Raw genomic sequence first — 25,904 nt, forward strand, 5'->3', positions numbered from 1 at the left:
ATATAACAATGAGACATATTGTTTGAATATACATGTAGTTTATTGATAAAATGATCAAAATAGTCAAATGATTTATGACTTAGTGCACCTCAAACATTTAAGTTAAATCCCTGGCAATTCTGAATTAGTACATCTCATCTATGTATCTGCAATGTCCTGCTACTCATCAAAATACATTTTTGTCTGTAGAGAATTTAACTAAGATTCACACTGGTTGTTATGTATAAATGTAGGCTGTACACTATGCTTCATAGCTTTCAAAATAAAAAGTGTTTATGGGAAGAGTTTAAAGAATCATCTTCAGTACAATACAGAAAATCAAACTCTACAAAATGTTCAGTTTCATTTTAATCTGCAACAACACAATTTTAATATGATGGATATGTAGATCACAAGCTGCTGTCCTTTATGGCGCCAGGGTTTTCCATTGCCTTTGTTCTGCGAGCAACAGCTTCCAAGATCTTCTTCCTGGGTCCCAACTGGATGCGAATGCCTTTCAGGTCATCATCAGAGCAAAGAATGAGCGCCTCCAAGTCCAAGTGCTCTCTTTTGAAAGCGGGGGCAAATTCTGGCAAGGAGATGGTTGACAAGAAGACCGCCAAAGGAGACATTTCCTCATCTTCGTCATCATCCAGTCCCAGATCTTCTTGATCCCAAGGAAGGTCACCATCACCAGCCTCCTCAAAGCCAGCTGCGTCCTCATCTGCCTCAAACAACTGGTTCTCAACGAGGTAACCAAGACTTTCATTATTCCCTGTGGGGACAACATCTTCTGTCTCCATGTTCATCTTCTTCATAAAAATCAGGCCTCCAAAGCCAGGTCGGTTAAAGATGGATTGTTTGACTTCGCTTGGCTCGTCTCTGGAGTCATCATCTTCATATCCCTCCATCTCTCCGCTGACTGGATCACTCTCATCTTGTTCTTCAAAGACATCCAGAAACTCTGGTTTGTCAGAGGATTCATTCTCCTGCCTACGGAAAATAACATTCCCATCTCCTCCTGATCTCTGCAGTGTACCCTTCTCTTTCTTTCCCATCTTCTGGAGAGTGCCTTTAACTCTAGCTGTAACAGAGCCTGATTTGTCTGCAGCAATAAGTTTGGAGAATTGCTCACTCCTCATTGTGCCATCATCTGAGAAACCTGATCCCATGCTTGCCTCAGAAACCGACCCATTCACGCTTCCTCCGCGGCTCATTCTATCCATCTTGTTTTGGTGCTTTTTCTTCACCTTCTCATAGAGTTTCACTCGTCTCTCTGCCTCTTTCTGGGCTTCCTTCTTGACGTTGGCGACCTTTTTAGGGTTTTGGTTGGTTTGTTGTGAGGCGGCGTCATCCAGAAATCGCACACAGTCCATGTGGCCTCGAGACGCAGCAACGTCCATAGGTGTGTGGAAATCATTGTCCAGGGCAAAAAGATTGGCTCCGAAGTTCACCAGAAAGCTGATGATGTGCATGTGGCCGTTAGCAGATGCGTGGTGTAGCGGCGTATTTCCCCAGATGTCACTCTTGTTGGGATCTCCTCTGTGAAACACAAAGAGAGAGGGAAATCAAATCTGAATTTGTGGTTTAAATTGCTGAAAATTTCCTAAACCTGAAAGCAGTTTGCTTGATAAAGCAAAACAAGAAAAATACTAGTTCACTTGGTAGACAAACTGTGACTTAGGGTAATTAATATTGCTAATATGCTGATTTATGGTACTTATACTATAAGTACCATAAATCAGGTACCCTTATTGCCTACATCATGAGGTTACACCCAAAGTTAGAATGTGCTGTTTTAGCAGTAAATGCTCTGGAATGAAGAAGATAATTTGCACAGTAAAAGAATGTTAGTGTGATAACCCAGACAGAGTATTCGAACCCTTTGAGCCTTTTTATATCAGGTTATAACTGTGTATTTTATTTAATGGTCTTGTATATGATAGACCAATACACAATAGTGATGTGAAAGGAAAATAAGTCATTGTTTTATTACATTTTCCTACAAGCAGAAAACCTAAAATAGAATTTGAGTAAAACTAAAGGTACATTTTGCAGCAATTTAAGACTTTAGGTTTTAAAATACACACTGTATTTACACTACAGTAATTATGTTACTTATAGAAGCATTTATTTGCCCTGGATTGTATCTAGATGTGTCAGTGTAAAGGGGAAAGACTAAAAATCTATGACACACTTTTCAGATTTCTATGCTAAAAAAAAAGATAAAACAATTTATTCTCATCCCTCCACTTTACAACTTTTCACTAGTTTGTTTTGGTTCGTTTTGGTCTTTCACATTAGGTGACCCCAAATATGCATTAAAACTTGTGGTTCATATGTCACAAAAAGTGGAAGCATCAAAGGAGTATGAATGCTTGAGGGCACTGTTAATGAGATTACCGTACTTGTTGAGCTTTAATTTGGTGCAGTTGGATAGTTGTCCAAAATGAAAAGAAATTTAATATCAAAGTATATAAACTTAATGCTCCTTTTGAACTCAAAATATTGAAAATTGCCTGTTAAGAAATACCAAGACAAGTAGAACATGCACATTTATGGTTCTAAATGTTTGTTCATATCTATTTTTTGAGGTGATCAGATACAAAAGATGTGGGGAACAAATTTCAGAGTACACTAATATTTCTTAAAGACTTTTCTTACAGTTTTACATGACTGATTATGACAAGTTTAAATGTTTCTCTGTAAAAGCTATGGCAACCTTCAGTGTGTACCTTGTCAGCCAATAAAGTTTTATTACAACCACTGGAGCAGAGCTATAAATGTGCTGCTGGTTGGAGTCTGTTTCCATAAAACAATACATAACCTGCTCATATCTGTTTCTACATTCTGTAAGGCCTTATCACTTCCTGATCTCACCTTGCTGTCAATGAGCCTCCCACCTTTCTCGCCAAGAATACAAACAGAAATCTAAAAATGTTAAGTAATATGTTAGTAAAAATACCAATATTCTAAAAACTGAGTGAGGTTGAAGATACTCAATGAGCTATTAGAAATTTTAATTCTTTTCTACTTTTGTCACATTTATCTAGACGTTATTGATACATTTACTGGTTCTTTTTATCATAAATTTCAGTTCTGGCTGTAATTGTGAAAATGTTTTTGACCACATGCTCTATTATAAGCAGGTTACTTCCAGTTAAATTTCTCAAACCCATCAACTCTGAGTGTTTTCGTTCATCTTTTGTTGTCCTGACAGTGGGATGGGGTGGTGGGCATGCAAAGATAAAGAGCTTTATTGTTTAACAGGATGGATTTGGATGACTAAACTTTTAGGTCAGCTGATGAGAGAGGAGTCCAGTGTACAAAATTAAAGTTTTCTTCATGACACTGTAGTGAATAACAATTGCCAAAATAAACCATCAAAAGTTAACATTTTAGTAGAATCTGCTTTCGCTTAGGTGATTTTTGATCTTTAGAAGCCATTTCGAGCTTTAATGAAAACTGATCTGTTTAAATTGTGAGAATTTCAACATCTAAATTCATGAGAAGGACTTTGTCTGACAAAGGTGTGTGAAATAGAGAAGTTCAATTATGCTTACTCTCTGCTGCATATGAGTTGAAGAGCATCGACGTGTCCGTGAAAAGCAGCCAGCAGGGTGGGAGTCATGCCATCATCATCAGCCGTGTTCAGGTGCTTCCTTGTGGCCTCCTTCAACAGATCTACGTTGCCATCAACTGCTGCCTTGTGATACCGAGACATCTTTAAAAATGTTTTAAAATCCTGGTATTTCTCCTCTTTCTGCTCTTCACTTGTGTCAGATGAGAAACTGTGGACCCGAACAAGCCAAGTGATCGCTGGGTGTGTGAGCTGCCCAGCAATAAAACAAAAGCAAAGTCCAGCTCCCTGCTGTCAGCTGCATCACTTCCTGCCCCATTTATCAACGCAGCTTACCCTGAACTCACAATGAGATCTTAAGCACTTGAACACAACATGTTCCGCTGCTTTATCATCGCTACATTTAATTCATATCTTAAAGGAACATTATTAGAATGATTTCTGTTCAGCAAATCCAACAAGTTTTAATAGGATTTTAATAAAATATTAGTACAAAATCACTGTTCTTGAACTAATTGCAATTCGTAATCTATCTAAAACAGACATTTGAGAAATTTAAGTAATATGTAAAACAATGCAAAAACGCAGAAAACACCTTTTTGAAATTTCTGTAAAATGTTTTTAAATGCAATCTCTGAAGATTAAATTATTATGCCCATACATTTATTTACCATTAAAATTACTAAAAAAAACACACAAATGCTTTCCATCAACAGGATAACAATACTATTACCATGCATTTTGAAGGAGGTTTCTTTAAAAACTCAGACATTTGAATTTAGTGAATTGACACTAGTGTGTTTCTGACTGTTCAAGAGAGAGTAAACTTCCTATTGAGATCAAAAAACTGTCTGAGAGGCCCATAGAGAAGATTTTCACAGTTTTTAAGTGTGAATAGGGTATAAAGAGATATTAAAATTATTTGAAATCAGACATTTTACTGGGGAAAAAAATCGTCTGTAAGAAAAGAAGACTCAAAACAACTGCCAACATGCACAGCTCAGGCCATCCCTGCAACTTCACCAGACTGCAAGATGCTGAAAGAAGTATCTAACAGGTCTTATATTTTATTGCAAAAGCCGCAGCAGGTTAGCTATTCTTTCTATGAAATTGTCTGTGTAATCACAAACAGATTGCATAAGTTTTAACTTTCATGAGAGGTGTGTAAAAAGGAAACCTTTGCTCTCTGAAGACATGAAGACCAGACTGAAGTTTGCCAGAAAGATCATAGACAAATATCACTTCTGGAATAAAGTCCATTGTTCATCGTTTGGGGATCTCCACCATGCAACAACATTATATCATGTTGCACTTAAGGAAAATGTCAGAAAGTCAGTAAAAAATGATATAGTTAAAAAAAAATCTAAAGCAGAACTAAACCCTGCCTCACAATAATGATTATAATTTAACAAAATAAAATATTTACTGCTAAAAACAATCTTCGAAAATGCAATATGATTAATTTTGTAATTGACAGGGCCCCAATTTATTTTATTTTTTTTTACATTTCTATGAACAAAGAATAAATAAATAAATTGTGGAGGGCCCCCTGTTGGTCAGGGGCCCTTAGAATTGTCATAACCCCCTACACGGCGCCCCTGGTGCCACTACCATGTTTCATTGTAGGGATCTGTAACCCACCAGTTTTAGGAAAAACTGTTTTGTTTTACTGTAGTCAATAGCTTTGTAGGGGTTGTGATAACCCTCCTGTCCAGCAGGTGGCGCAACACGTTATTTTGTGATTTTCTGATTAAAACAGAAGACGAATCTGTCAATTGGATCCACCGTTCAGCACTGTCTTCACTCCTTCTCTTCCCTATTTTCACCTTTCGCAACAACATCATGCAGTTATAGCAGTGAGAACTATCCGCGCTCACCGCGCCAGAACCAGGCCGACGTCCGTCTGTCCTCTCCGGGTCTCTTCCTGGCTACTTCGCCCGGCTTTTTAATTGTTGAGCTCTCCCCGACAACATCCTGCAGAGATGTCCCACAATGGTGGCTCTGTTGTCGGCCTCCTGTCCTACGAGACGCTGGTCCATGCGGTGGCAGGTGCAACGGTGAGTTTTAAAACTTCTCCTAATATTTAAAACTTCAGTAGCGTCTTCATTTGAGGAAGAATAAGGAATGAAATGAAAACATGGAGTGACAGACGGAGCAGTGGTGGATGCCTGTTCAGGTGTTGATGTTGCAATGTCTTATCTTCCAGGGGAGTGTGACAGCCATGACAGTCTTCTTCCCTTTGGATACAGCTAAAAGCAGATTGCAGGGTGAGTTTGAGTTGTTATTATGTAATCATACAGTTTAGATTTGTATTTATGAGGATTTAAAAATGATAAATATTCCCATTCCAACTGTCCCTTTATTAAAACATGGTTCATGTTGTCATTATTTATTCAAATAAAATAATGCCAAAGTGAAGAAGTTGTGTGTCAACAATTAGATACACTCCATCATTTTATAGCTTGGTAAAACCACCTTTAGCAGCAATAACTAAGTAGTCATTTAATGCCGTCTCTGACATTATTGTGGATGATTTTTTGTGCACTATTCTTCACAACACTGCTTTAATTAATCATTCTTTACAGACATATATATTTCAGTAAAGCCCTGATAAAGTTCCATCACAGGATTTTATTCAAGTTTAGGTCTGAGCCTCTGTTGATGCTTTGAGATTAACTTCCACTCCTGAAATTGTTTCTACACTGTCTCATAACTCTTCCTACTTTACCTCCAAAATGTTATGAAGTCTCAGCAAACATCTTTTGTTAACTTCACCTCCCTTTATTGTTAATAAATGATTAATATTTCTTTGTATTTTTCTTTTACACACAGGGAAAGGTTCAATAAAGAACCTTGTAAAGACCAGATTATTTTATTATGTCTTCATATGCAAAACTCTCAAACTGAACGAGGGTGGACTTTCTTTTTACCATCACTATAAGTCTGAACATGTAAATTAATAATACACAAATAAAATTTTTAGCATGATTTTCTTTTGATTGATATGTTAATAAAATAGGCAAAGTATAAAAAAATGTTGTTGTACGGACTCAATACCCATAGGCTATTGAGCATCTGTTACAAATTACAAGTAGAGATGACCTGATGTAGTAAGCTGATATGTCTGCAATTGTTGCTTTTTAACATTCTTGTAGTTTGTTGGACTTGAATCATGATATTTTCACGTTTTCCTCTCAGTGGATGATAAACGAAAAGCCCAGTCCACTCCTGTCATTTTGGCTGAAATTGCAAAAGAAGAGGGCTTGTAAGTTAAACTAGGATCTTATATCACTTAACTTTCTGTGATTCCTGTAAAACATGTGTAGAGGTATATGCCTTAAGTTCTCCACCACTTCTCTCAGTTTGGCTCTGTACAGAGGCTGGTTTCCAGTTATCTCCAGCCTTTGCTGCTCCAACTTTGTCTACTTCTACACTTTCAATGCACTGAAGAAAGTGGCTGCATCTGGACCAGGCAAGCCCAGACCTAGTAAAGACCTGCTGATGGGGATGGTAGCAGGTAAATATGATAAAGTGATGCTCTTTTTCACTTTAATCAATCAAGCATGCTGTAGTATTAAAGGTAATTTGTGAACTTTTTGCCTTTTTTGCTCTTATCTTATTGTTGATTTACCTTGCCTTGAAAAAGTATTCATAGTCCAACTAATCCATGCATAGATTCTTTTTCTTTATTTTTTTCTAATCCAAATATCCGGGGTTGTTAATTAGGTTTTTCCACAGAGTGAATTTGAACCATTTTAATTCACAACGTGGGTTGGTTAAGCTCTTCATTTCCAGTATAAAATTTGAAGAAAAAGTAACCACCATAGCATGATGTGCCACTACCAAGTTTCCATTTGGAGATTGTGTGTTTAGGGGACTGTCAAGTGTTAATTTGCTTCCACTTATAACATGCAGACCAAAAGTGTTAACTTTTGAACCTGAGCACCTCCTGCCACATTTCTACTGTGAGGAGAAAAGCATGATGCTGCCACCACCGTACTATGATTTTGGGACGTGTGCCATCTGACTGTCATGTGTTCATGCAGGCGTGGTGAATGTGATCCTGACTACTCCCATGTGGGTCGTCAACACCCGGCTGAAGCTGCAGGGAGTGAGGTTCAGAAACGAAGACCTCCACCAAACCCATTACAGAGGCATATTTGGTGTGTGTCAATCTCTGTAATTCAATTAAAACCCGTCGGATGTGCTTTTTATGTGACACCGAGCTGTCCCAACATTTTGGCTTTCTTTCTTGTAGATGCTTTCTTGCAGATCATTGCCAACGAGGGAGTGGGAACACTGTGGAACGGCACTCTGCCCTCTCTGATTCTCGTCCTCAACCCGGCTGTGCAGTTCATGATTTATGAAGCCATGAAGAGGAAGGCGGGTAAGGGCGGCCAAAAGGTGAGAGAATACTGAATATATTTTTGACATGTAATATGAACCTCAATACTTCAGGATCATTTGTGTGATTTCAGTTTTGTTGTAGTCTTGCAGTCACTGAGAACTCTATTAAATCTTTGTTTCCTGGCACAGATATCCTCAGCAAAGATCTTTCTCATTGGAGCAATCGCCAAGGCAATCGCTACCACAGCAACGTACCCACTCCAAACCATCCAGGCCATTCTGAGGGTAAATACTTCTTCTTCTCTGACACATTAGCTTGGGTTCCTGATTTTGCAAAAGTCACAAATGCTAACTGGAAGCAGTAATTCATTAGCTTCAGAAAAATAACCTCAGCTTTTCTCTTCATCAGTTCGGTCAGTATAGAGGCGACGGCAAAGGAGGCCTGATGGGGAGCGTCTCCAGCATTTTCTTCCTGTTCATGGACCGGATCAAGTGAGTTCAACGATAAATGGGCTCAGAAAACGGACAGACGGGCCGTCGGTCGCTGACGGTTCTGTGTTCTTGCAGGAAGCACGGCTTTCTTGGGTTATACAAAGGCTTGGAGGCCAAGCTGCTGCAGACGGTGCTGACGGCTGCCCTGATGTTTGTGGTTTATGAGAAGATCACAGCGGCTACCTTCAGACTCATGGGCCTGAGTAAAAAGCTGAAGCACTGAGGTTCTGCTTGAATGTACAGATTTAATCGGTGCCTGCTACTGATTTATATTAACGCTTGGATGTGTGTTATTGTCTTACCTAACTGGAGTTGGACTTGACTGACCTCTGGGCATTCATAACATATTTATCCAAACCACTGGTGGCTTTCTAACACACAATGGCATCTGGGCTTTAACTTTATGACAACTTCCATCTATGCAGATTATTTTTTTATTTTGCTTTCACAGTAGAACCTTCCTAAACATCTGCTATATTACTGTTTTGTAATAGTTAATATAAGTGAGTATTAACTAAATAAAACCAACTACTAGATACATACTTAACGAAAAAAGAAAATCAAATACTGTTTACAAGCCTTCCTCAAGAAAAAAAAACTAACTATTACTAGTTAGTACTAGACGAGGACCAATTCTGTTTAATCTGAAAAGGGCCAGTCTTGCTGTTTTTGATATATTTAAAAACCTATAATTAATGTCTGTATTATAAGAGGTAATTTAAGGGAGTAATAATTATTTGTGGTCTTATTTTAAGGCACTGATTTTTTTCTTAACTTGCGCTTTAAGATGTGAAACTATCCAGTTTACATTTTCTGCTTAGAAAAATACTGCTAAAAATAATAGATGCAGTGTGGATGTCAATGTCATGAATTAGCTTTGATATCTGTGATGGTTTTTAACTAAATTAATGGTTCAATGCACTTTGCCAGATCAGCAGTTTTGACAGAAATCACTTCATTTTTTCTTTAACAGTGCAAGTATTTAAAGCTAATATTTACAGACGTGGAGGTCAGAGCTAATTGTACTCAAGTGCCTCGGAGCTTTGGAAGTATGCGGGGTTACCATGGAAATGGTTTTCTATCCTCTGAGCATTTTGTCTTCCATTATTTAAGGTTTCCTGGTGCTACATGCGCATGTATCACAATGTGCTGTAATACTCGTTTCATGATGTTTCTTTGTACAGAGCTGAAGTCTAATAGAAATACATAAATCCAAACAAGACAAAAGAACACATTTGGATAATTATTACATTAAATCACATGTGTCAGTTACTGTCTTACTTATTTTATTAAGAAAAAAATAATGTAGATTTACATGACATACTGTTAAAGAAATAAAATGTGATTTGACTTTTTTTTTTTCATTTCAATTGTTAAAAGATTTATTTTTTTGTTTTACTTAACTTGATGGTTTCTGGATCACAATGACTGTTAAACCAAGGAAGCAATAAAATAATCATGAAAATATTACAGATTGTTTTATTTTTAATTACCATGCACAAAACAAAGAACAATGTTTATTATTTAAAAAAATCTTCCCAGAAGACGGTGAAGCAACAGATGCTTACATTTGTTGAACTTTTTGTGTCGAGGAAAATTTTAGAATTCAGGGCTCCTATAAGGTATTAATATCAAAATGTATTTTCCCAGACTTACAATTTCTTTTTTTTTCATTTTTATATATTTTCAGAAATATAATTACAAAACTTTCGTTTTCCACACTCAGGTTTTAGTTCTAAAACCCACAAGCAATTACTAACAATAATTAAAAGGATGCAACTTTCGGACAGAGTGAACAGGGAGTAGAATATGCAAGTTCAAAAACTTCCAGATCTGGAAATTACTTCAATAAATTCCATAATGTTCCAACATTGTAGGAATCCTGAAAGCGGATGGCTGTTGTTATTCTGGAGACCTGGTAATTTCCTTAATATACCAGTCAGGCAGGAAGGAATATCGGGAGTCCCGGTGGACTGAGTAGGTCACATCGTTGTGTGGCTCCCAGGAAAATAAGTACACCACACTGAAACAGAAATATTTTACAAACATCAGACCTAACCATTCAGAAATAGTAATGTTAGCCATGTTGGTAGCTAACATCCATTAATGTAGATGATAAAATGTTGCAGTTTTGCCAGACTGGACCAAAACAGTCCAGTCAGGCATGTTTCAAATGGACACTGAACAAATAATCCTCATCCAAACTAAAACCTATTCAGATGGGACATCAGCTTCAATTTCTGTCTGTTATTCTGCCACATAACTGTGAACAAACATATCTTTTCATATAAACTCACCTAGGATTGTCCTCAGTAGCTTCACGCTTCACAAAAGATAGGAAGTCACAGCAGAAGTTCATGCACACTGTTGGCTTCCAGCAGTTATATTCGTTCTGGAAAAAGACAAGACTGTTCAAGTACTCAGATCTGCAGCTGGAGTTGACTAATGTCATTGCTGTCTGAAAAGAAAAGAAAAAAGTTTTAAAGCTTTTCATACCTTGATGACTTGTGAAATCTTGGAGATCTGAAAAGTCTCCACAGAAACGACGGTCCCGTCATGATCCCTGAAACCTGCAACCACCCGAGGGACGCCAGGGAGGAAAGACTGGGCCCACCATTTCAACAGTTTAAACCTGAAACAGACACCAATATAATAAAAGGCATCATAAGCATCTGTGTAAGCAGATCAAGACTATTGATCAGGTAATTCAAATTGTCTCTCAGACCTGTGGAAGTTGCTGCGCTGCTTGGGAGTGCAGATCTCTGCAGAGGTCTTCAGCTCCATGTAGCAGGCAGGAGGAGGTGGAGCACCAGGATCTCGGTCCCGACAATCCACCTCACCAGAGAACAGAAGCTTGTGATCTGTGAGCCGGGTCTGGACCACGGTGCAGAAGGCCTCGTTGGTGTTGACCACTCCGCTGGGGTCAGGCGTACTGTTTGTACTGTCTGCAGGGGAGGACAAAGCAGAAGAATGATCAGAGTCCAGTCAGACAGTTCTACACGTTTTTCTTGTGAATGTCCAAACTCCTTTTAAAACATAAACAAAAACACAAATGTTTACCATGAATTTATGGTCCAGCACAAGAATTCCAATGTGTTTATATTATAATGTATCTATTAAAAAATAAACTGATCTGAAGCATTAGCTCGTACTTCTAAAATTTGATTCTAATATACTGGAACTGTTCTTATTTTTAACTGAGACAAATGATCTCACAGAAAACAATGCTTTGATTTCAGTCATTTTAAGAACATACCTTTGATTTGGTGAAACATTAATTTACAATTGCTTCTAAAGTGAAATTAGTAAGTTCTTCTAATGATTTGTGTATTTTTTAAAAGATATTTATGTGTTAAATTGGGAAAATTCTCTCTCACTAAGATGCTTTACATTTTGGTGTTCCTCAAGGATCCATCTTTGAACCAGCTTTATTTACTCCACGTCTGATTCCTTTGTGTTTCTTTCTTGTTTGTTTTTAAATATTTAATTGACATCTGAATATATTTCTGAAGCGTCACCTCATCCCACTTATTTTCTTTTCCTGAAAATAACAGATGGAATCAGAAGTATTTACAAACTACAACACAGCTGAATCTATGTAATAAGGAAGCTTGTAACGCTCATCGACTTACATAAAAGCAAAGTAAACAGCCCCTCACCTGCACACATGTATTGTTCAAACTTGTATCCCCAGTACATCATCTCCTTGTTCCTCTCTGGGCGGTTTTCTCGTTCCCTGCAAGCAGCTTCGGTCTCCACCTCGCTGATGTAGAGCGTGCCGTTAAACCTGGTCACCGCCAGCAACCAGCCCTCTCTGGTCTCGTATGGCGTAGTGAGCAGCTTGGTCAGGTGGCCCCGCCAGGTCACAAAGTCAAAGTCTAAAGGGCTGCGAGGAGCAGAGGTGGGTCAAGTAAAAGTTGTGGATCACTTTTCGGCCTGGTGTCACAGCTTAATAATGTTTCTTATATTATTCCTCTGTCAACTAAGAAACGCCAATATTTAACCAATTTTCCTCTTAAATTAAAAGTGTTTATTCTATATTCTATGCACAAACTCACCATGAGGCATTTGTGGTCAGCTTGGATTTCAGCTTTGACCTGTTGGCTACGATCCACCGCAGAATGTGATCCAGCTTCTCCTTGACATTTTCGTCCCTCTTCACATATCGTTCCCTGTAGCCATCCCTCAGATCAAAACTGGGACTTCGCTCAGGTTCCACGTAGTATCTCATCTGCCTGCTGTCGTTGAAAAACCTACGCTGAGAGTCTAGGGAGAAACAGCCCACTTCCACAGGCTGCTTGTACAATGGAAAGTCTCTCTCATACACTTCCCTTCTTGTGCTTAAGGTCTGGGACCTTGGTGGGGTTTGCCTTGGAGTTGAACTGGACTGATGCAGGTGGTGATTTGAGGGTCTGAATTGTGCACCGTCACAGTGGTTTCGTCTTCTGTTATCTCCTCCCCGTCTGTTTGGTGAATAGTGGTGGTGGGAGCTGGTAGTAGGGCTGCGGGATCTGTGCCTGTCCATTCTTAATGCAGAAAAGAACTTGACCTATGAGACATACTGACCATGGATCGAAAGATTGATCTAAAACACAACTAAAAACAAAACAGATCCAAGAAATGCAAACAACAAAGTAAGATCCAACACCAAATACATACACAGTGATGCAAAGTGGGAAATACACAATTAAAACAAAAGTACACACAAAAGTCTTTTTACAAGAGAGTAACTCAGAAAGCATAACATACAATTTGCAGATCCATAATTGTAAAATTAAACAAACAAAAATGAATCGGCTACCTATCACAATCTGCCCCTTTATTTCTTGACTGTTTAGTGTTGACTTGCAATTGGCGAGTTAGACACAGATGATCAGATTTTTCAAAACTAAAAAAATCAGAAGGCTAAATTTCACAGAAAATATATCAGCTAGGAAAACCCCGATAAGTGCATTTCTACATAAAATCACAAATAAAGTATTTGTGATATATAAACGATTTGCAAGATTACTCCATAACGATTCACCTACACTCAATTTATGTGAGTGCATACCCCGATTATCTCTGTAGTTCAAAACTTTTAAGTTGTAATCATGCATTGATAATGTGTGCGGAACTAATAGCTTATGCATATGCAATATATACACCTCGTAATTGTGTGATAAAAATGTGGCGTCGGGTGCTTACTTCCACTGCACCACCTGTATATGCATATATTTTTTATATTAACAATTTTATATTTTTAATATTTTCATTTAATTTCATTATAGACGCATCTGAGCAACCTGACGAATAAATGAAAACCTACCTTCTGATCAAAGAACACAACACAAACTGCTCATCTATCACCTATAAAATAATAAAATGGATGTATTTAACTATATAATATTTGTTCAGAATTGAACCATTAAATAAAGTTAACGTGTTTTTAAATTTGCGAGGCTGCTAACTAGCCTTACATGCTACAAACAAACTTTAAGCAACTTCCGGTGTTACTATTCCAAACCCATCCACTAGGTGGCAGCAGCGAAATTTTATCTAAATAGAACCAACATGACAGCGAAAAGAGGAAGCGTTACATTTTGTTGTTAAATGAGAACATTTATGACGAACTAATAGGTTGTTTAATTCAATAAATGACAAGAAACGGCGTTCAATCTACACAGTAATGAAAAGGTAACTGTTTTAGGTATCTATGCAAAACGTTAGACGTAAATTAGCACCGCTAAGGTTGTTAGCTTGGCCAACTATAAACTTTGAAAAGAACAAGACAACGAAAAAGGTTTTTTCTATGAGACACGTTGGTTCTTACAAGAACATCTAGTAGGTCGTACCTCGGGTAAGACGATACCTAGCCTTTAAATGAAAATACTATCCAGTCATCTTGATGAATGGACCATTTCTACATTATTTTTGTTGCAGGTATGAATAGAAAACGGGCTCTGGTTTCCGACGCTTTCAAAGCGAAGAAAAGGAGAAATGACACAGAACGGTTTGGGGCTGGTGACGATGGTGGTGGTGAGTGTCTTTGAAAAGTGGTTTGCACTTTTATTGAAACAAAAATGATGCCACAAGTACAAACGTCCATGTTTCCTCTTAAAGAACCAGCTGACATGAAATCCACCTTGGAGAACCTCATGACTCTATTTCCCAGAAAGCTCTTTAATGACGCATTGCCTCCTATTGTACTGAAGCATCAGTTGTACAGTGTACACAATGACAAGACCCTGGTGGACAAGGAAGTGGTGAGCCAGCTCTTTGATTGTTAATAGTTTTATTTTTTGTCATACCACAGCCACAAATTTCAACTCATTTCATTGGGATTTTATGTTGCAGACAACACATGATAACGTTAAACAGATAATAAAAAGCAAAACTAAAAAACGTCAATACCTTCTACATCACAAGCATAGAATACTTTGTCTTAGTGTAGCACATCAAATCCACTAGATCTTGTTATTAAAAGGTGACCAAATGTAAAAAAGGATTTGAACTATTTTTGAAGTTCTGACTGCCATGCTTTTGTCTGAGCAGAATAAACTCCAGGAGAGTGGGGAGCTGCTGATGTTCCAGCTCGGGTTTGACTCTGAAGCATTCGGGCTGGTGTTTGCGTCAGACTACAAGACCAAAGTACTGGCTGGCGAAGAGGGGAAAGCAACACAAGCAACTGTTGAAAAGTTCCTGGAGAAAGTGGTGTCCTCCTGCACAGATCTGAGCTTCAGCAAAGACAAGATGCTGAGAGAGTTTCTCTTCACAGACTCTGAGATAACGTATGTGGAACTCCGACTGCGACGCACTATTGAATCTTGTTTAAGATTCTCAACACTGGAAAAAATTGATTTTTGTTTTTCATCTGCATATAATTCTGTCAGACATGAGCACATTGTTAATTTTCTCACCACTAAGGCAGCTGGTGAAGTCCGGGGTCCTGACTGTGAGGGATGCTGGCAGCTGGTGGCTTTCCATTCCCAATTCTGGCAAATTCACAAAGTATTTTATTCAAGGTTGGTATTTTAGGATAATTATTGCACCTTCACCATAAATGTATCTAACTTCTGTAAGATTTTGGCATTCTCTACCTTTGACCCTTTAGAGGTTTGTTTGATATCATCCAACACATTTTTTTCCAGGACGTAAAGCAGTGCTTGGCATGGTGAAGAAGTCTAAATATAACGAAGTGTTACGAGTCGATCTAGAGGAACGACGAACAACCTCACACGTGAAATTTCCTATGAAATATCATGTCCATGATATTGTTGGGGCAGAATTGGTAGAAAGGTACGATTTAGTCTGTTCCTTTCCAATCAATTGATAATGCTTGTGGGTTCTGTGTAATTGTACATATACAAAATCCAGTCTATTCTTTTCTGCTGAACTTTTATGAGTTATTGAGATTATTTCCGGAGAGAGTATATTCAGATTTTCTAACAGTTTGTCTTTCATCTCGTCAGCATACCTACAACTTCGGGGACTTTGTTACGATCTGCAGATTCCTGAGCTGCTATGGAGCAGCTGGAGAGTTTCTGAAGATGGGAAATATGAAAAACATCGAAAGGCTGAAACCTTTGGGATGCCACTAAGTAAATAATCTTTTCACTTTAAGATGTAAAGTTTGTGCCACATGTATTATCAACCCTGTGTGGGTCAATGAATTGTACATTTTATTGACATGAGATTGTTAAATGTTGGGTATTCTTGTAATAAAAAATTACTGTAGACATTTCTCTGAGATGCAAGATTAATTCCAAGCTGAAAGAGTTGAATAACTCGTACGTGGTGCCAAATGCATATGTATTCATCCAAGACATTTTAACTGCCTTCAGTTTAAAAAGTCTTATGAGTTAAATGACTTCCCTTTAGAATCAGTCAGTATGAAATGTGTGGGTGAATAAACGGCTGACTTGACAGTTATTGACGTCCTCCATGTTCTAAGCCACATAAGCTTAAGCGTAATTGTCTAAAATGTAAATATGTGCCAAGGAATCAAAAAATAAAATAAAATTTCTGCAGCAATGTTTTAAAAATTAAAAATGCTAAATAATCATCCCATTAAAAAAACAAAGGAAAAAAGAAAAGAAATGAATCATTGGTGTCCAAACCTCTAATCTGCTGGGCCAAAGCTATACAGCTGAAAGTACTCAGTCATATATTGACTGTACTCAGTAAAATATTTTTAGTTAAAAATTTTGGAAATGGTGTGTTCCTATCTTATCAAAAGCCTAAACTGGCTGCATTTTAATAATAAAAGCAAGTCAGAATGTTGTAGAAAATCTGTAAATCTTTGTAAAGTCAAAACATAAATAGCATCTCACATATTTGCCTTGTAAAGGGAAACCAGTTTAAAGGCATTTTATTTTATTTGTAATTTCTTTGCTCTAGAAGAGTTTATTTTTAGAAACAAAATATGGAATATGTTGGTTAATAGTTATAATTGTTTAAGGTAAAAAAAAAAAAAAAAAGAGTTAGCAATTCAGACAGATGATCTAACTTATATTGTCAAATAATTACTCAACACTAATTTAAAGCACAAAAGTGGTAAACAATGGATGTTTACAACAGAGGAAGTGTTTTTACAGGAATTTATTGGCTTTTTCAAAAAGTGACAATAGTTTTTAATCCTCAAAACTAAGAGAGTCACAACATTGGCTTGGATAAAAGCACAGCTTGATTTCTGAATACCGATGAGCAACGTGTACTTAACCCCTGATCTAGTAGTTCAAATACATTTTGTAAATAGGCAAAAAATATATATAACTGTAGCAATTCTAATCTTAGTTTTCAGTATATGATGCACAGACATGCTATCAGCATTAATTACAAAAAGCTAGGCTTGAAGGGAGATTAAGGTAGCGTTAACCGTAGAGGTAATAATAAAAAAAAAAGATATCCATAGTGTTAGTTAAACAATACAGTGAGTGTGTAACGTATGAAGAAAGATACAAAATAGTCAAATCACGATTATAACAAAAAGATGATTACACTGTCTACTACACCATAACCGACAGTAGCTTTGTGTTACTGTTATTAGCAGGCATATATGCTCTTCATTGTGACATTGCTTAGCCAGTAGTGATGCGTAAAGAAAATAAATCAAAAGTGTTGCACAAAAGGTATTCGGTAAATGCCCACAGAGCATTAAAAGATGTGCTCTTGTTCCCCCCATCACCAAGACATCTGAACATTTCTGTTCCAATATGTAATCATGTTTTCAGCTTTTGCACTCACAGGCAGCCGCTCGGTTGAGACGCATTTAGGGAAAGCAGAAAGAAAATTACAAATTTAATTAGATGAAATGTAGAAAATACTGGATTCATTACATTTTTCGGGGAGTTACAGCACTGTTGGTATCTGATCTTCTCCCCGTTTTGTTTTAGGCGTCATTAATCATTCTAGGGTTGACAGACTGATGGTAAGTAAGTAGGTTATGTTACTCAAGGACTCATTTGAAACTGTACAGATCCTCCAGGTTACTTCATACTCCTTGTTGTCAAGGACGAAGTGAACTTGTGAGTTAAAAATGCCATTGATGGAGGAGCTGAATGAACAGCAAACGTTACAGATCTGAATCGACAGATCTAGACTCTCATTTTCGGCTAAAAACCAGCATGTGTGCAGAATGTATTTGGCAATATTATTTCCACTTACAACAATCAACCCGACTGTAAACAACAACAAAAAAACGTGGACAACAAGTGGAAGAGGAAATTAAAGACAACCTGCAGTCCATTTTTAGAAAAACATCCAATCGATTTTAGAAGGCCTCAAAAAGTTCATAGTCTTGTCTATACAGTAAAGAGTTATTAGGACTGTTAATCGCCCAAACCCTTCGCCTAAACCTGGATCTGATTTATTTCCATGAAAACTGCTTGAGCTACACTTAAGGACAGAATCTGAAGTACATTGATTGTGAGTGTATACTGGTGTGTTTCTCCTGTGCCTTTAGCCACCCTCTCACTGCTAGCGTTCATGTTCCCCTGTAACCGTTCAAACTGCAGGCGGCCTTAGAGGAGAGAGCATTTCTTGCCCTTCTTCTTGACGGGTGGGGGGCACAGAACGGCCCGGATGGCCTCGTCGAACACAGTTTTAAGGCCACGCTGAGTCAGGGCTGAGCACTCCAGGTACTTGACGGAGCCTAATGAACGCAGACAGAGAGCAGCAATTTATTTACTTCTGTTTGTTGTGAATTATAAAAAAAAATAAAAATACATAAGATCTAAGTTGGTCAGAAAGAGCTCAATGAAGTTTTTACCAATCTCTTTGGCCATGGCCAACCCTTGAGGATAAGTGATGGGGGAGAGTTTCTTCTCCTTCAGCTTCTCCATGGTGTCCTTGTCGTCCCTCAGATCCAGCTTGGTGCCCACCAGGATGATGGGAGTGTTGGGACAGTGGTGTCTGACCTCAGGGTACCACTACAGAACAGAAAGGTACAGCTTTAACTTCTTTAGGTGATGCATTTCATTATAAACAGGGTCCCTTAACATTTTTGTATCAAACTTTATGGCTGTGACTACAATACAAATAACGGTGCCTTTTCTATACATCTTTAAGCTTCTTTGTCTTCATTTAGCCCACTAAAAAGTATTAAAAACTTCACTTTTCGATTGGAGAACAAAGTTGCAACACTTGTTACATTTTCACACTGCACTGTGTCAAACGAACCAAAACCTGTTCACTTTAACCGAACCGAGAGCTGGGAGTTCGCTTTTTGGTCTGCATTAGAGTTCGATAGCGCATCACACCTCCCCAAAAGAACCAGACTTTCTAGGTAAACCAACTGAAGTTTAATTAAAGCGGACCTGGTTATCTTGTTTGACAAAAACCAACCACCTTTCAAGCTCATTCAGATTTACGTCTAATTTTGCGTACGTCACTTTTCACATTGCCAAAAGTCTTTCTTCAACCCTACAAATTATTGAATTTATGAGTTTGAATTACCTCCCTGACCACAGGTTGATAAAATCCAGCATGTAAACGCATAGACTCCTTCTAGAAACATTTGTAGTATGAAGTAAATCTTGAAATCTGAAAATTTACTCACCACTAATTATTCCACAGTCAGTGAGTAGTAGAATTATAATAAAGCTACACAGGCAGAAAGTACTGTGCCTTGAATGTTGAGGCATATAATACAAAGAGGCCATCAATTTCTGCAGAGTCAAACCACAAAATTTCTAGCCGCCACTAGACTCTAGAGCAGTGGAAACATTTTCTCTGGAGAGTTGAATTCTGCCTCTCTGGCTGCAGATCCAATGAACAAGTCTAGAGTTGGCAGCTGCTAGGAGAACCACATTGGCCTGGCTGCAATGTGCCAAGTGTAAAGTTTGGTAAAGGGAGGGTTATGATGAGGTGGTTATTATGTTAGTTTAACTTAAACGAATCATTAATGCTTCCGCATACCCAGACATTTCAGACTATTTCCTTCACTCAACTTTGTGTGAACAGTTTGGGGATGGACCCTTCATGTTCCAACATGACTAAGCATGAGTGCACAAAGCAAGATTCATAAAGAGACAGATGAGTCTGCTTGTTGTGGAAGAACTTGACTGACCTCACAGAGTCCTGACCTCAAAAATACAGAGCAGGTTTGGGATGAATTACAATGGAGATTATGAGTCAGACCTTCTCAATCAACATCAGACCCCACAAATGTGCATCTGAAAGGATGGTCATAAATGTCCATAAACATGCCTGACTTAGGCTGTTATAGCTGCAAATTATGGGCATACATAACATTCAAATTGGAAGCAAGTAAATAAATACAATTCTAATCATTAGAATTAAGCCAGTAACAGAAAAACAGTGGTATAGTGGTGAGATGGAAAAAGAAAACAAATGTTGGTTCCCTTCTTGTACAGCTGAGGAGGAACTGCAGGGGCAGATAATAATTTCCTGAGTGTTTATCACCAAGAGAAACTCCCTTTGCTTACAGGCTATCATGTGATCCACGTCTGCAAGCATGCGTCTGTCCAAAGTACTGTGATGAAGTACAATAAAGATCCCTACGACACAATGTCAATGTTTGGAAGATTCAGTTATACCATTCTATTTGGTAGAAATACATTTACTGTAAAAACACAAACCTGACTTGTTTAAGAACTTGGTTTTGAAAATGTAACCAAGATGGAAGAAATATTTTTAACAATTCAATTATTTGGCTCAGTTCAAGTGTCCTGAATTAATAAGTGATGATGTATTTGCTTTTCTTACAACAATATAAAGCCTCTGTTGACTTTTATCCAGTAAAAAGATTATTACGTTGTGAGTGGACAAGATTTTTTAAATGTTAAAAGTTAGTTTGAGGACTAACACAAAGTTCTAGTTAAGCAAAATTCAAAGTATAAAAAACAAAAAATACCTATTCAAAAGTTATAACGGTAGCTGAAAATTAGTACAGTACTAGGTAACTTTTAGTTGTTATAAATAACATTTGTATATTATGTATAAACAATAAACATTTCATTTTGTTAAGAGTCAGTGAGTGTTTGTTTACCCTCTTCACTCCAGGGCATGAAAGAAACATCGATAAACATCAGAGCTTGTAGCTACTTTAGACACGACTATATAGAAATGACCTAGATTGAATGAATTGGAACTTTTGACTTCCAAATACATTTTTGTTATTTAGCCTTACATAAAAAAACTAAATTGACTATAACAACTATCCAATACTTTATGGACTTGAAGCAAACATATACAAGTGCTTTCTGTAATTGCTGCATAGGGGCATCAGGGAGCAACCTCAATTATGTTGCATTTTCTTGCTTTAATTGCCTGATAATTCACAGTATAGAACAACAAAAAGCACCAGTTTGAAAAGTTTTGTGCATGTAAGATTCTGTTCCTATCTAAAAGTACTTGAAAATGATTAGTCAGGCAACAAAGATGCATAGTAAGTCATTCTCTGCAGGATCAGACCCACTAACTGATCCTACAGTTATGTTATGATGCAAACTGTCCTAATGCTTCTCTTCTCCTAAAACTTGCTACATGCACATGTGCTATGGTGCCTTGCAAAATGGAAACAAACTCTTTAATAATATATATGCTAATTGCAGGAGGCTAATACTAATAGATATCACTCTTTCTCTCTTAGTTGTATTAAATTTTGAAAACCACTTTCAATCTCCTCCCATTATTGTGTATTGTTCTGTATATTAAATCCCAATAAAAAAATTGTAAACTGAAGTTCTAACATGAAGTAAAAGATTTTTTAAACGCTGATAAAGTGAGTACTGTAGTAAGACACTGTAAAAACCTGCCATGTTGTTCACACGGGCACTTCTCACCTTGGCACGGACGTTTTCAAACGAGGCAGGACTCACGAGTGAAAAGCAGATAAGGAACACATCCTGATAAGACAAAGGAAGCAAAGGAATCAAAGCCTGAGGTTTTAATTTACTGTAAAGTCTTATTCTTATCAATGTGTGTTTTTCTTTCTTCCAAACTTCCTTGTTCGCTGTCTTCACCCGAATGTTCCAAGTGGATTATTCACAAAGGTTAATAAGTGAATTATAATATTGTGTTATGTCCTTTTTGTACCGTCTGGGGGTAGGAGAGTGGGCGGAGTCTGTCGTAGTCTTCTTGTCCAGCTGTATCCCAAAGGCCCAGGTTGACTGGTTTCCCATCCACCATAACATTGGCGGAGTAGTTGTCAAACCTGGGGAAAACGATGATGTGCAAATAAACAAAAAACATACATTGAAATATGAATAGATCAACATAAATTCTTTTTCAGAGAAAATCATGCACTACATTTTAGATTTTTTTTCTGATAGAAAAAGAGCCTGAATATAAAGTACCTTATCGACTTCTCTAGAAACCAATGGTAAAAAAACCCCCAACAACAAACAAAAAAATGTACATTTGATCAGATAAGGAGCAGAATTTCATCATTACTGCCAGCAATATCTGCTCTCTTCAATCTTAGTTACAGTCTGCCACTTTGATCATTACCTCAAGCATAGAACCAAGGCAACTTTTAGTTAGAAAAACAACAGCGGAATAAAGAAGTCGTCTCATTGATTCACGGGCCGCATTAGAGACAAAGGGTGGAGAAACATGATGGACAGCAAGGTTTGTCATAAATAAATAAACAGAAACTGCACTGCAGTCTCTGACACTCACACTGTGGGGATGTATTCTCCAGGAAAGGCATTGGTGGTGTAGCTGATGAGCAGACATGTCTTACCCACAGCACTGGAAATGAGAAGAGACTTGATCAATGATTAGGGAAAACAACAAGAAAAGAAATCCTGCTTTAAAGTGAGTGGTCAGAGCAGTTCTGCATTACCAACTAATCTAAACATTTTAGAGCCTTAAATCTTAAACCAACTGGCTTTTTCCCCCCTTTGCTTTTCTCTATATTTTCTTTTTAAAAAGAAAAATGTAAAAAAGTTGTTGTTTTTTTAAACCCAAACATCTAAAATTATTTAACATAAAGTTCACAAATTTCTGTAAATTTCAAATTTTAAAATTATGTACTTTTCCTAACTTACTTGATCTATACACATTTTTATTTTTTTTAACTTTAGACATTGATTTTTATTAAGAATATTTATCAAGTAGTGGTTTCAGTGCCTTCCTGGGGTCTACACCAGATTCAGTTTCTAAACCATAGGTCAACTTTTAAACTCAGTAACTTAAGAGACTTTCACATTCTACAAAGTGCAAGTTGCATTTATCATTTAGCATTGAGTCAGTAACAAAAGGAAAGTCAAAACAGTCAATGGGTTTAACTCAAATATTGATGTATTGACCCAACATGCAATTCCTAACTGATACATGCCTTATTTTCTTTAAAGTCAGGTAGAAGTAGTTTTATTTTCGTCTCAGGAATACAGCACACAAAAAAGAACCCATGTCTTATTAACTTAAATGGGGGAAAATGTTTTAAATCCAATTAAAAAGCAAGGAATGACACGATTTAAATCAAAACACATGTCCCAAGCCTGTAATATATGTATTAAACTCAAAAAGATGCATCGAAATACACGTTTATATAAAATAGTTGAGGTTCATTGAATACATTTTTTTAAAACCTGGCTTATTGATCATAGATCACACCAGATTTGCCTTTCTTGGCAAATCAGAAATACATTTAGATATGTAAAAAAAAAAATCTGGAAACTTCAAAATGTTTACAGAATCAAGTTTCAGTCTCCACTATTTGTCCAGACCTGGAAATTGCTAAAAGAAGATGCTGTAGTTTAAGTTAGTGGGGAAAAACCTTTAATTTACAAATAAAATTGTCATTGATTTTTTTTTAAACTTAGTTAAGCAAAATTAATTTAGTTAAGCACAGTTAAGGATAATAAACAAGAGAAAACATGGCACTAAATCAATGTAGATTATTATATTATGGACACCTTAGTCAGGAAAATAATCAAATTGTTCACATGATCAAATTTGATTTTCATGACTAATTTAACTGAAATAACAAAAACACGATTTAAATTCAATTCATAATCGACTGAAAAAAAAAAAAAAAGATTCAAAGCAGAAATGAGCCCTGATCTCAGGAAAACTGGCAAGGCAAACCAGACAGGGGTCAGTTCCTGTAAGATATTCGCAGCTCCCAGGGGAACAGATATTTCCCAATCACGAAACTTGAGCTTCCCCTTTAATCTGAATCGAAAAAAGCTCCTCAATCAAAGGTCCCTTGAATGACTGCTGTGTGGTTTCCACCACACCCTGATCAAGAGGTTGTATGCGCATGTTTACCTCACATACTATTACACTTCTGACTGGCAGTCTTGGCCAATCCTCTACTTTAAAATGGTGCAGCCGAACCCTCATTTATTATTAGGAAAACGAAAGCACGCCCCAAGTTAACCTAAGTGTGAAGAAGACAACAATACAACTGAATCCCAGCTTCTTGGGTTTCTCACTAACCAAGACAATAGAAGAAGAAAAAAAAAACGGGTTTAGGTTGAATAAACAAACTACGCTATTAAATCTGACTGATTCACCAAGTATGTGGAAACCCAAAGGAAATAATGAGCCATCTTCTTCTATGCCAACACAGAATATACAAACTCGAATGTCAAGTAAGTCAAAATAAGAAATAAAAAAGTTTGAGTGAACTGCAATATTCAAGTGGTACAGATTAACAGGTAGTTACAGCTTGGAAGCTAACTTTGCCCGTATGAAAAACTGGGAAGCAAAGTGATTTAACGTTAGCCAGTCTGGTGACAACATTTAAGCTAATATTAAACGTTACCTTTCAAATAGAAAATGGTAGAAACAAACTTTTTTAGAAAGCCCGACTATGTTCACTTACCCGTCCCCTACAACGACACACTTAATGGCCTGCATTGCTTAAGAGAGCCAGCTAGCTTTAGCTCAGGTTTCTTTTCCTTTGTCCGGAACTGCTCGCTGGAGAAACGTCCCAACAGGCTCCCGCTGACGGCCTCCGGTGTTTACCGCTGAGCTCCTCTGATGTTAAAACAGCGTCTGAGCAACTTACGCTAACTTATTACACACTTTATCTCAAGTTTCCTCAGAAATCTCCTCGCAACATTCCCATGCTTTCGTGGGTTCACTATGGGAGCTATGGAGCAAAACAGCGGCCACCACCCCTGAGAAAAAAAAAAATGAAGTCAGCCACCAGCAGATGGAGCATCCGGTACACCGGCCTGATACGCCCTCAGACACTCCAACTCACTGCAAGCTCACAAGAAACAAACAACCAGAAATACACTTTTTTCGTTTTTTACGAAAGCGTGCATGCTAAATAAAATGTTTTTTTATTGATTAAAATAAAAATAAAACGCTTAAACTTGTCATTTGTAAGGAAATCTAAAACACAAAAGACGGATGACTTAGGGTGTAACACGGGGGAAGGAAGTGACGTTCTTTACCAATTACAATGGAATTCGTTCAGTTGGGTATTTCCTGAGTTGTGTCTTAAAGGTGCTTAAAACGGCAATTAAAAAAAAAAAACCTGCACATGCAAATATCAAATTTGCTGGTGAAACTACAAAACCCCCCAAAATATTGCATTAACTTATGATATTTGTAAAATAATGGAAAAAACATATAGATTACTAATTCAAATATTATGCAGATAAAGCATGTGACTGGTTGTGCATAGATCACTTGAATATATAAATTGGGTATTACTGGGAAATATTTTACTGGATAAAGAACTTTTTATCAAAGAAAAATCTACAACATAGAATTGGACAAGAATTTTATGAAAAATAGGCAGACTTACACAGATGCATCAAGAAGTTGAAATTGGAAGATAGGAATACGTCTTATTGTTCAGATAAAACAAGGAAAACGAATTACAAATGGATTGTCAGTAACACTGGGGAAATAATAGCATTATTATCATCAGTATAGTTGTTAAAAGAAATTACCTATAAAGCTGCAGTAGGTAACTTTTATAAAAATGTATTTTTAACATATTAACTAAAACTGTCACTGTGTCCTCTTGACAGAATAATATGAGAAAAAAAAAACCTAGCTCCCCTGTCTCCTCCCTTGATCCTACAGTCGTTTG

General features: G+C 37.3%; 5 protein-coding genes across 8 annotated transcripts; 2 read left to right on the forward strand and 3 right to left on the reverse strand.

Annotated features, from left to right (window-relative positions):
• Positions 1 to 24: 24 nt before the first annotated feature.
• On the reverse strand, positions 25 to 3,826 carry anks4b (ankyrin repeat and sterile alpha motif domain containing 4B). Its single transcript, XM_005808868.2, has 2 exons — positions 3,543 to 3,826; positions 25 to 1,521 (listed from the first exon to the last, which is right to left on the reverse strand). Exons 1-2 carry the CDS (start codon positions 3,701 to 3,703, stop codon positions 390 to 392), a joined length of 1,293 nt encoding a protein of 430 aa, XP_005808925.1. The 5' UTR covers positions 3,704 to 3,826; the 3' UTR covers positions 25 to 389.
• Positions 3,827 to 5,319: 1,493 nt separating this feature from the next.
• Positions 5,320 to 9,865, forward strand: LOC102230672 (peroxisomal membrane protein PMP34-like). Its single transcript, XM_005808887.3, has 9 exons — positions 5,320 to 5,616; positions 5,766 to 5,826; positions 6,758 to 6,824; positions 6,922 to 7,076; positions 7,606 to 7,722; positions 7,818 to 7,963; positions 8,096 to 8,191; positions 8,316 to 8,398; positions 8,474 to 9,865. The coding sequence occupies exons 1-9, from the start codon at positions 5,542 to 5,544 to the stop codon at positions 8,619 to 8,621; spliced, it is 948 nt and encodes a 315-aa protein (XP_005808944.1). The 5' UTR covers positions 5,320 to 5,541; the 3' UTR covers positions 8,622 to 9,865.
• Positions 9,750 to 14,255, reverse strand: dxo (decapping exoribonuclease). Of its 2 annotated transcripts, none has more exons than XM_023349351.1 (7): positions 14,233 to 14,255; positions 12,457 to 12,924; positions 12,058 to 12,284; positions 11,124 to 11,343; positions 10,895 to 11,030; positions 10,696 to 10,790; positions 9,750 to 10,421 (listed from the first exon to the last, which is right to left on the reverse strand). In XM_023349351.1, the coding sequence occupies exons 2-7, from the start codon at positions 12,921 to 12,923 to the stop codon at positions 10,301 to 10,303; spliced, it is 1,266 nt and encodes a 421-aa protein (XP_023205119.1). In that variant the 5' UTR covers position 12,924; positions 14,233 to 14,255; the 3' UTR covers positions 9,750 to 10,300. The 2 variants fall into 2 exon arrangements, with proteins under 2 accessions (XP_023205119.1, XP_014327938.1); XM_014472452.2 differs by lacking the exon at positions 14,233 to 14,255 and adding an exon at positions 13,707 to 13,869.
• On the forward strand, positions 13,953 to 16,468 carry stk19 (serine/threonine kinase 19). Of its 3 annotated transcripts, none has more exons than XM_023349353.1 (7): positions 13,953 to 14,237; positions 14,321 to 14,416; positions 14,501 to 14,643; positions 14,933 to 15,168; positions 15,305 to 15,402; positions 15,529 to 15,676; positions 15,850 to 16,468. In XM_023349353.1, the coding sequence occupies exons 2-7, from the start codon at positions 14,323 to 14,325 to the stop codon at positions 15,893 to 15,895; spliced, it is 765 nt and encodes a 254-aa protein (XP_023205121.1). In that variant the 5' UTR covers positions 13,953 to 14,237; positions 14,321 to 14,322; the 3' UTR covers positions 15,896 to 16,468. The 3 variants fall into 3 exon arrangements, with proteins under 3 accessions (XP_023205121.1, XP_023205122.1, XP_014327939.1); XM_023349354.1 differs by having other exon boundaries at positions 13,953 to 14,074; XM_014472453.2 differs by lacking the exon at positions 13,953 to 14,237 and having other exon boundaries at positions 14,290 to 14,416.
• Positions 16,469 to 16,960: 492 nt separating this feature from the next.
• Positions 16,961 to 25,000, reverse strand: LOC102226330 (ras-related C3 botulinum toxin substrate 1). Its single transcript, XM_005808872.3, has 6 exons — positions 24,678 to 25,000; positions 22,523 to 22,594; positions 21,938 to 22,055; positions 21,685 to 21,747; positions 18,648 to 18,807; positions 16,961 to 18,530 (listed from the first exon to the last, which is right to left on the reverse strand). Exons 1-6 carry the CDS (start codon positions 24,710 to 24,712, stop codon positions 18,400 to 18,402), a joined length of 579 nt encoding a protein of 192 aa, XP_005808929.1. The 5' UTR covers positions 24,713 to 25,000; the 3' UTR covers positions 16,961 to 18,399.
• Positions 25,001 to 25,904: the final 904 nt, after the last annotated feature.

This window comes from Xiphophorus maculatus, chromosome 16 (assembly GCF_002775205.1).
Source record: "Xiphophorus maculatus strain JP 163 A chromosome 16, X_maculatus-5.0-male, whole genome shotgun sequence".
NCBI lineage: Eukaryota > Metazoa > Chordata > Actinopteri > Cyprinodontiformes > Poeciliidae > Xiphophorus > Xiphophorus maculatus.

Excerpts from the sequence above, each read along its gene's own strand:
- stk19 (XM_014472453.2), top strand. The coding sequence starts at position 14,290 with ATGGACCATTTCTACATTATTTTTGTTGCAGGTATGAATAGAAAACGG. Across the intron at positions 14,417-14,500 it reads GGCTGGTGACGATGGTGGTG|AACCAGCTGACATGAAATCC; the intron begins GTGAGTGTCTTT and ends TTCCTCTTAAAG. Across the intron at positions 15,169-15,304 it reads TTCACAGACTCTGAGATAAC|GCAGCTGGTGAAGTCCGGGG; the intron begins GTATGTGGAACT and ends CTCACCACTAAG.
- dxo (XM_023349351.1), bottom strand. The coding sequence starts at position 12,923 with ATGGACAGGCACAGATCCCGCAGCCCTACTACCAGCTCCCACCACCAC. Across the intron at positions 10,791-10,894 it reads AGATTTCACAAGTCATCAAG|AACGAATATAACTGCTGGAA; the intron begins GTATGAAAAGCT and ends GTCTTTTTCCAG. Across the intron at positions 10,422-10,695 it reads GCTACTGAGGACAATCCTAG|TGTGGTGTACTTATTTTCCT; the intron begins GTGAGTTTATAT and ends TTTCTGTTTCAG.
- LOC102230672 (XM_005808887.3), top strand. The coding sequence starts at position 5,542 with ATGTCCCACAATGGTGGCTCTGTTGTCGGCCTCCTGTCCTACGAGACG. Across the intron at positions 7,964-8,095 it reads CGGGTAAGGGCGGCCAAAAG|ATATCCTCAGCAAAGATCTT; the intron begins GTGAGAGAATAC and ends TTCCTGGCACAG. Across the intron at positions 8,399-8,473 it reads CTGTTCATGGACCGGATCAA|GAAGCACGGCTTTCTTGGGT; the intron begins GTGAGTTCAACG and ends GTGTTCTTGCAG.
- anks4b (XM_005808868.2), bottom strand. The coding sequence starts at position 3,703 with ATGTCTCGGTATCACAAGGCAGCAGTTGATGGCAACGTAGATCTGTTG. Across the intron at positions 1,522-3,542 it reads CAACTCATATGCAGCAGAGA|AGGAGATCCCAACAAGAGTG; the intron begins GTAAGCATAATT and ends TGTGTTTCACAG.
- LOC102226330 (XM_005808872.3), bottom strand. The coding sequence starts at position 24,712 with ATGCAGGCCATTAAGTGTGTCGTTGTAGGGGACGG. Across the intron at positions 22,056-22,522 it reads GGAGAATACATCCCCACAGT|GTTTGACAACTACTCCGCCA; the intron begins GTGAGTGTCAGA and ends CGTTTTCCCCAG. Across the intron at positions 21,748-21,937 it reads CACTCTCCTACCCCCAGACG|GATGTGTTCCTTATCTGCTT; the intron begins GTACAAAAAGGA and ends TTGTCTTATCAG.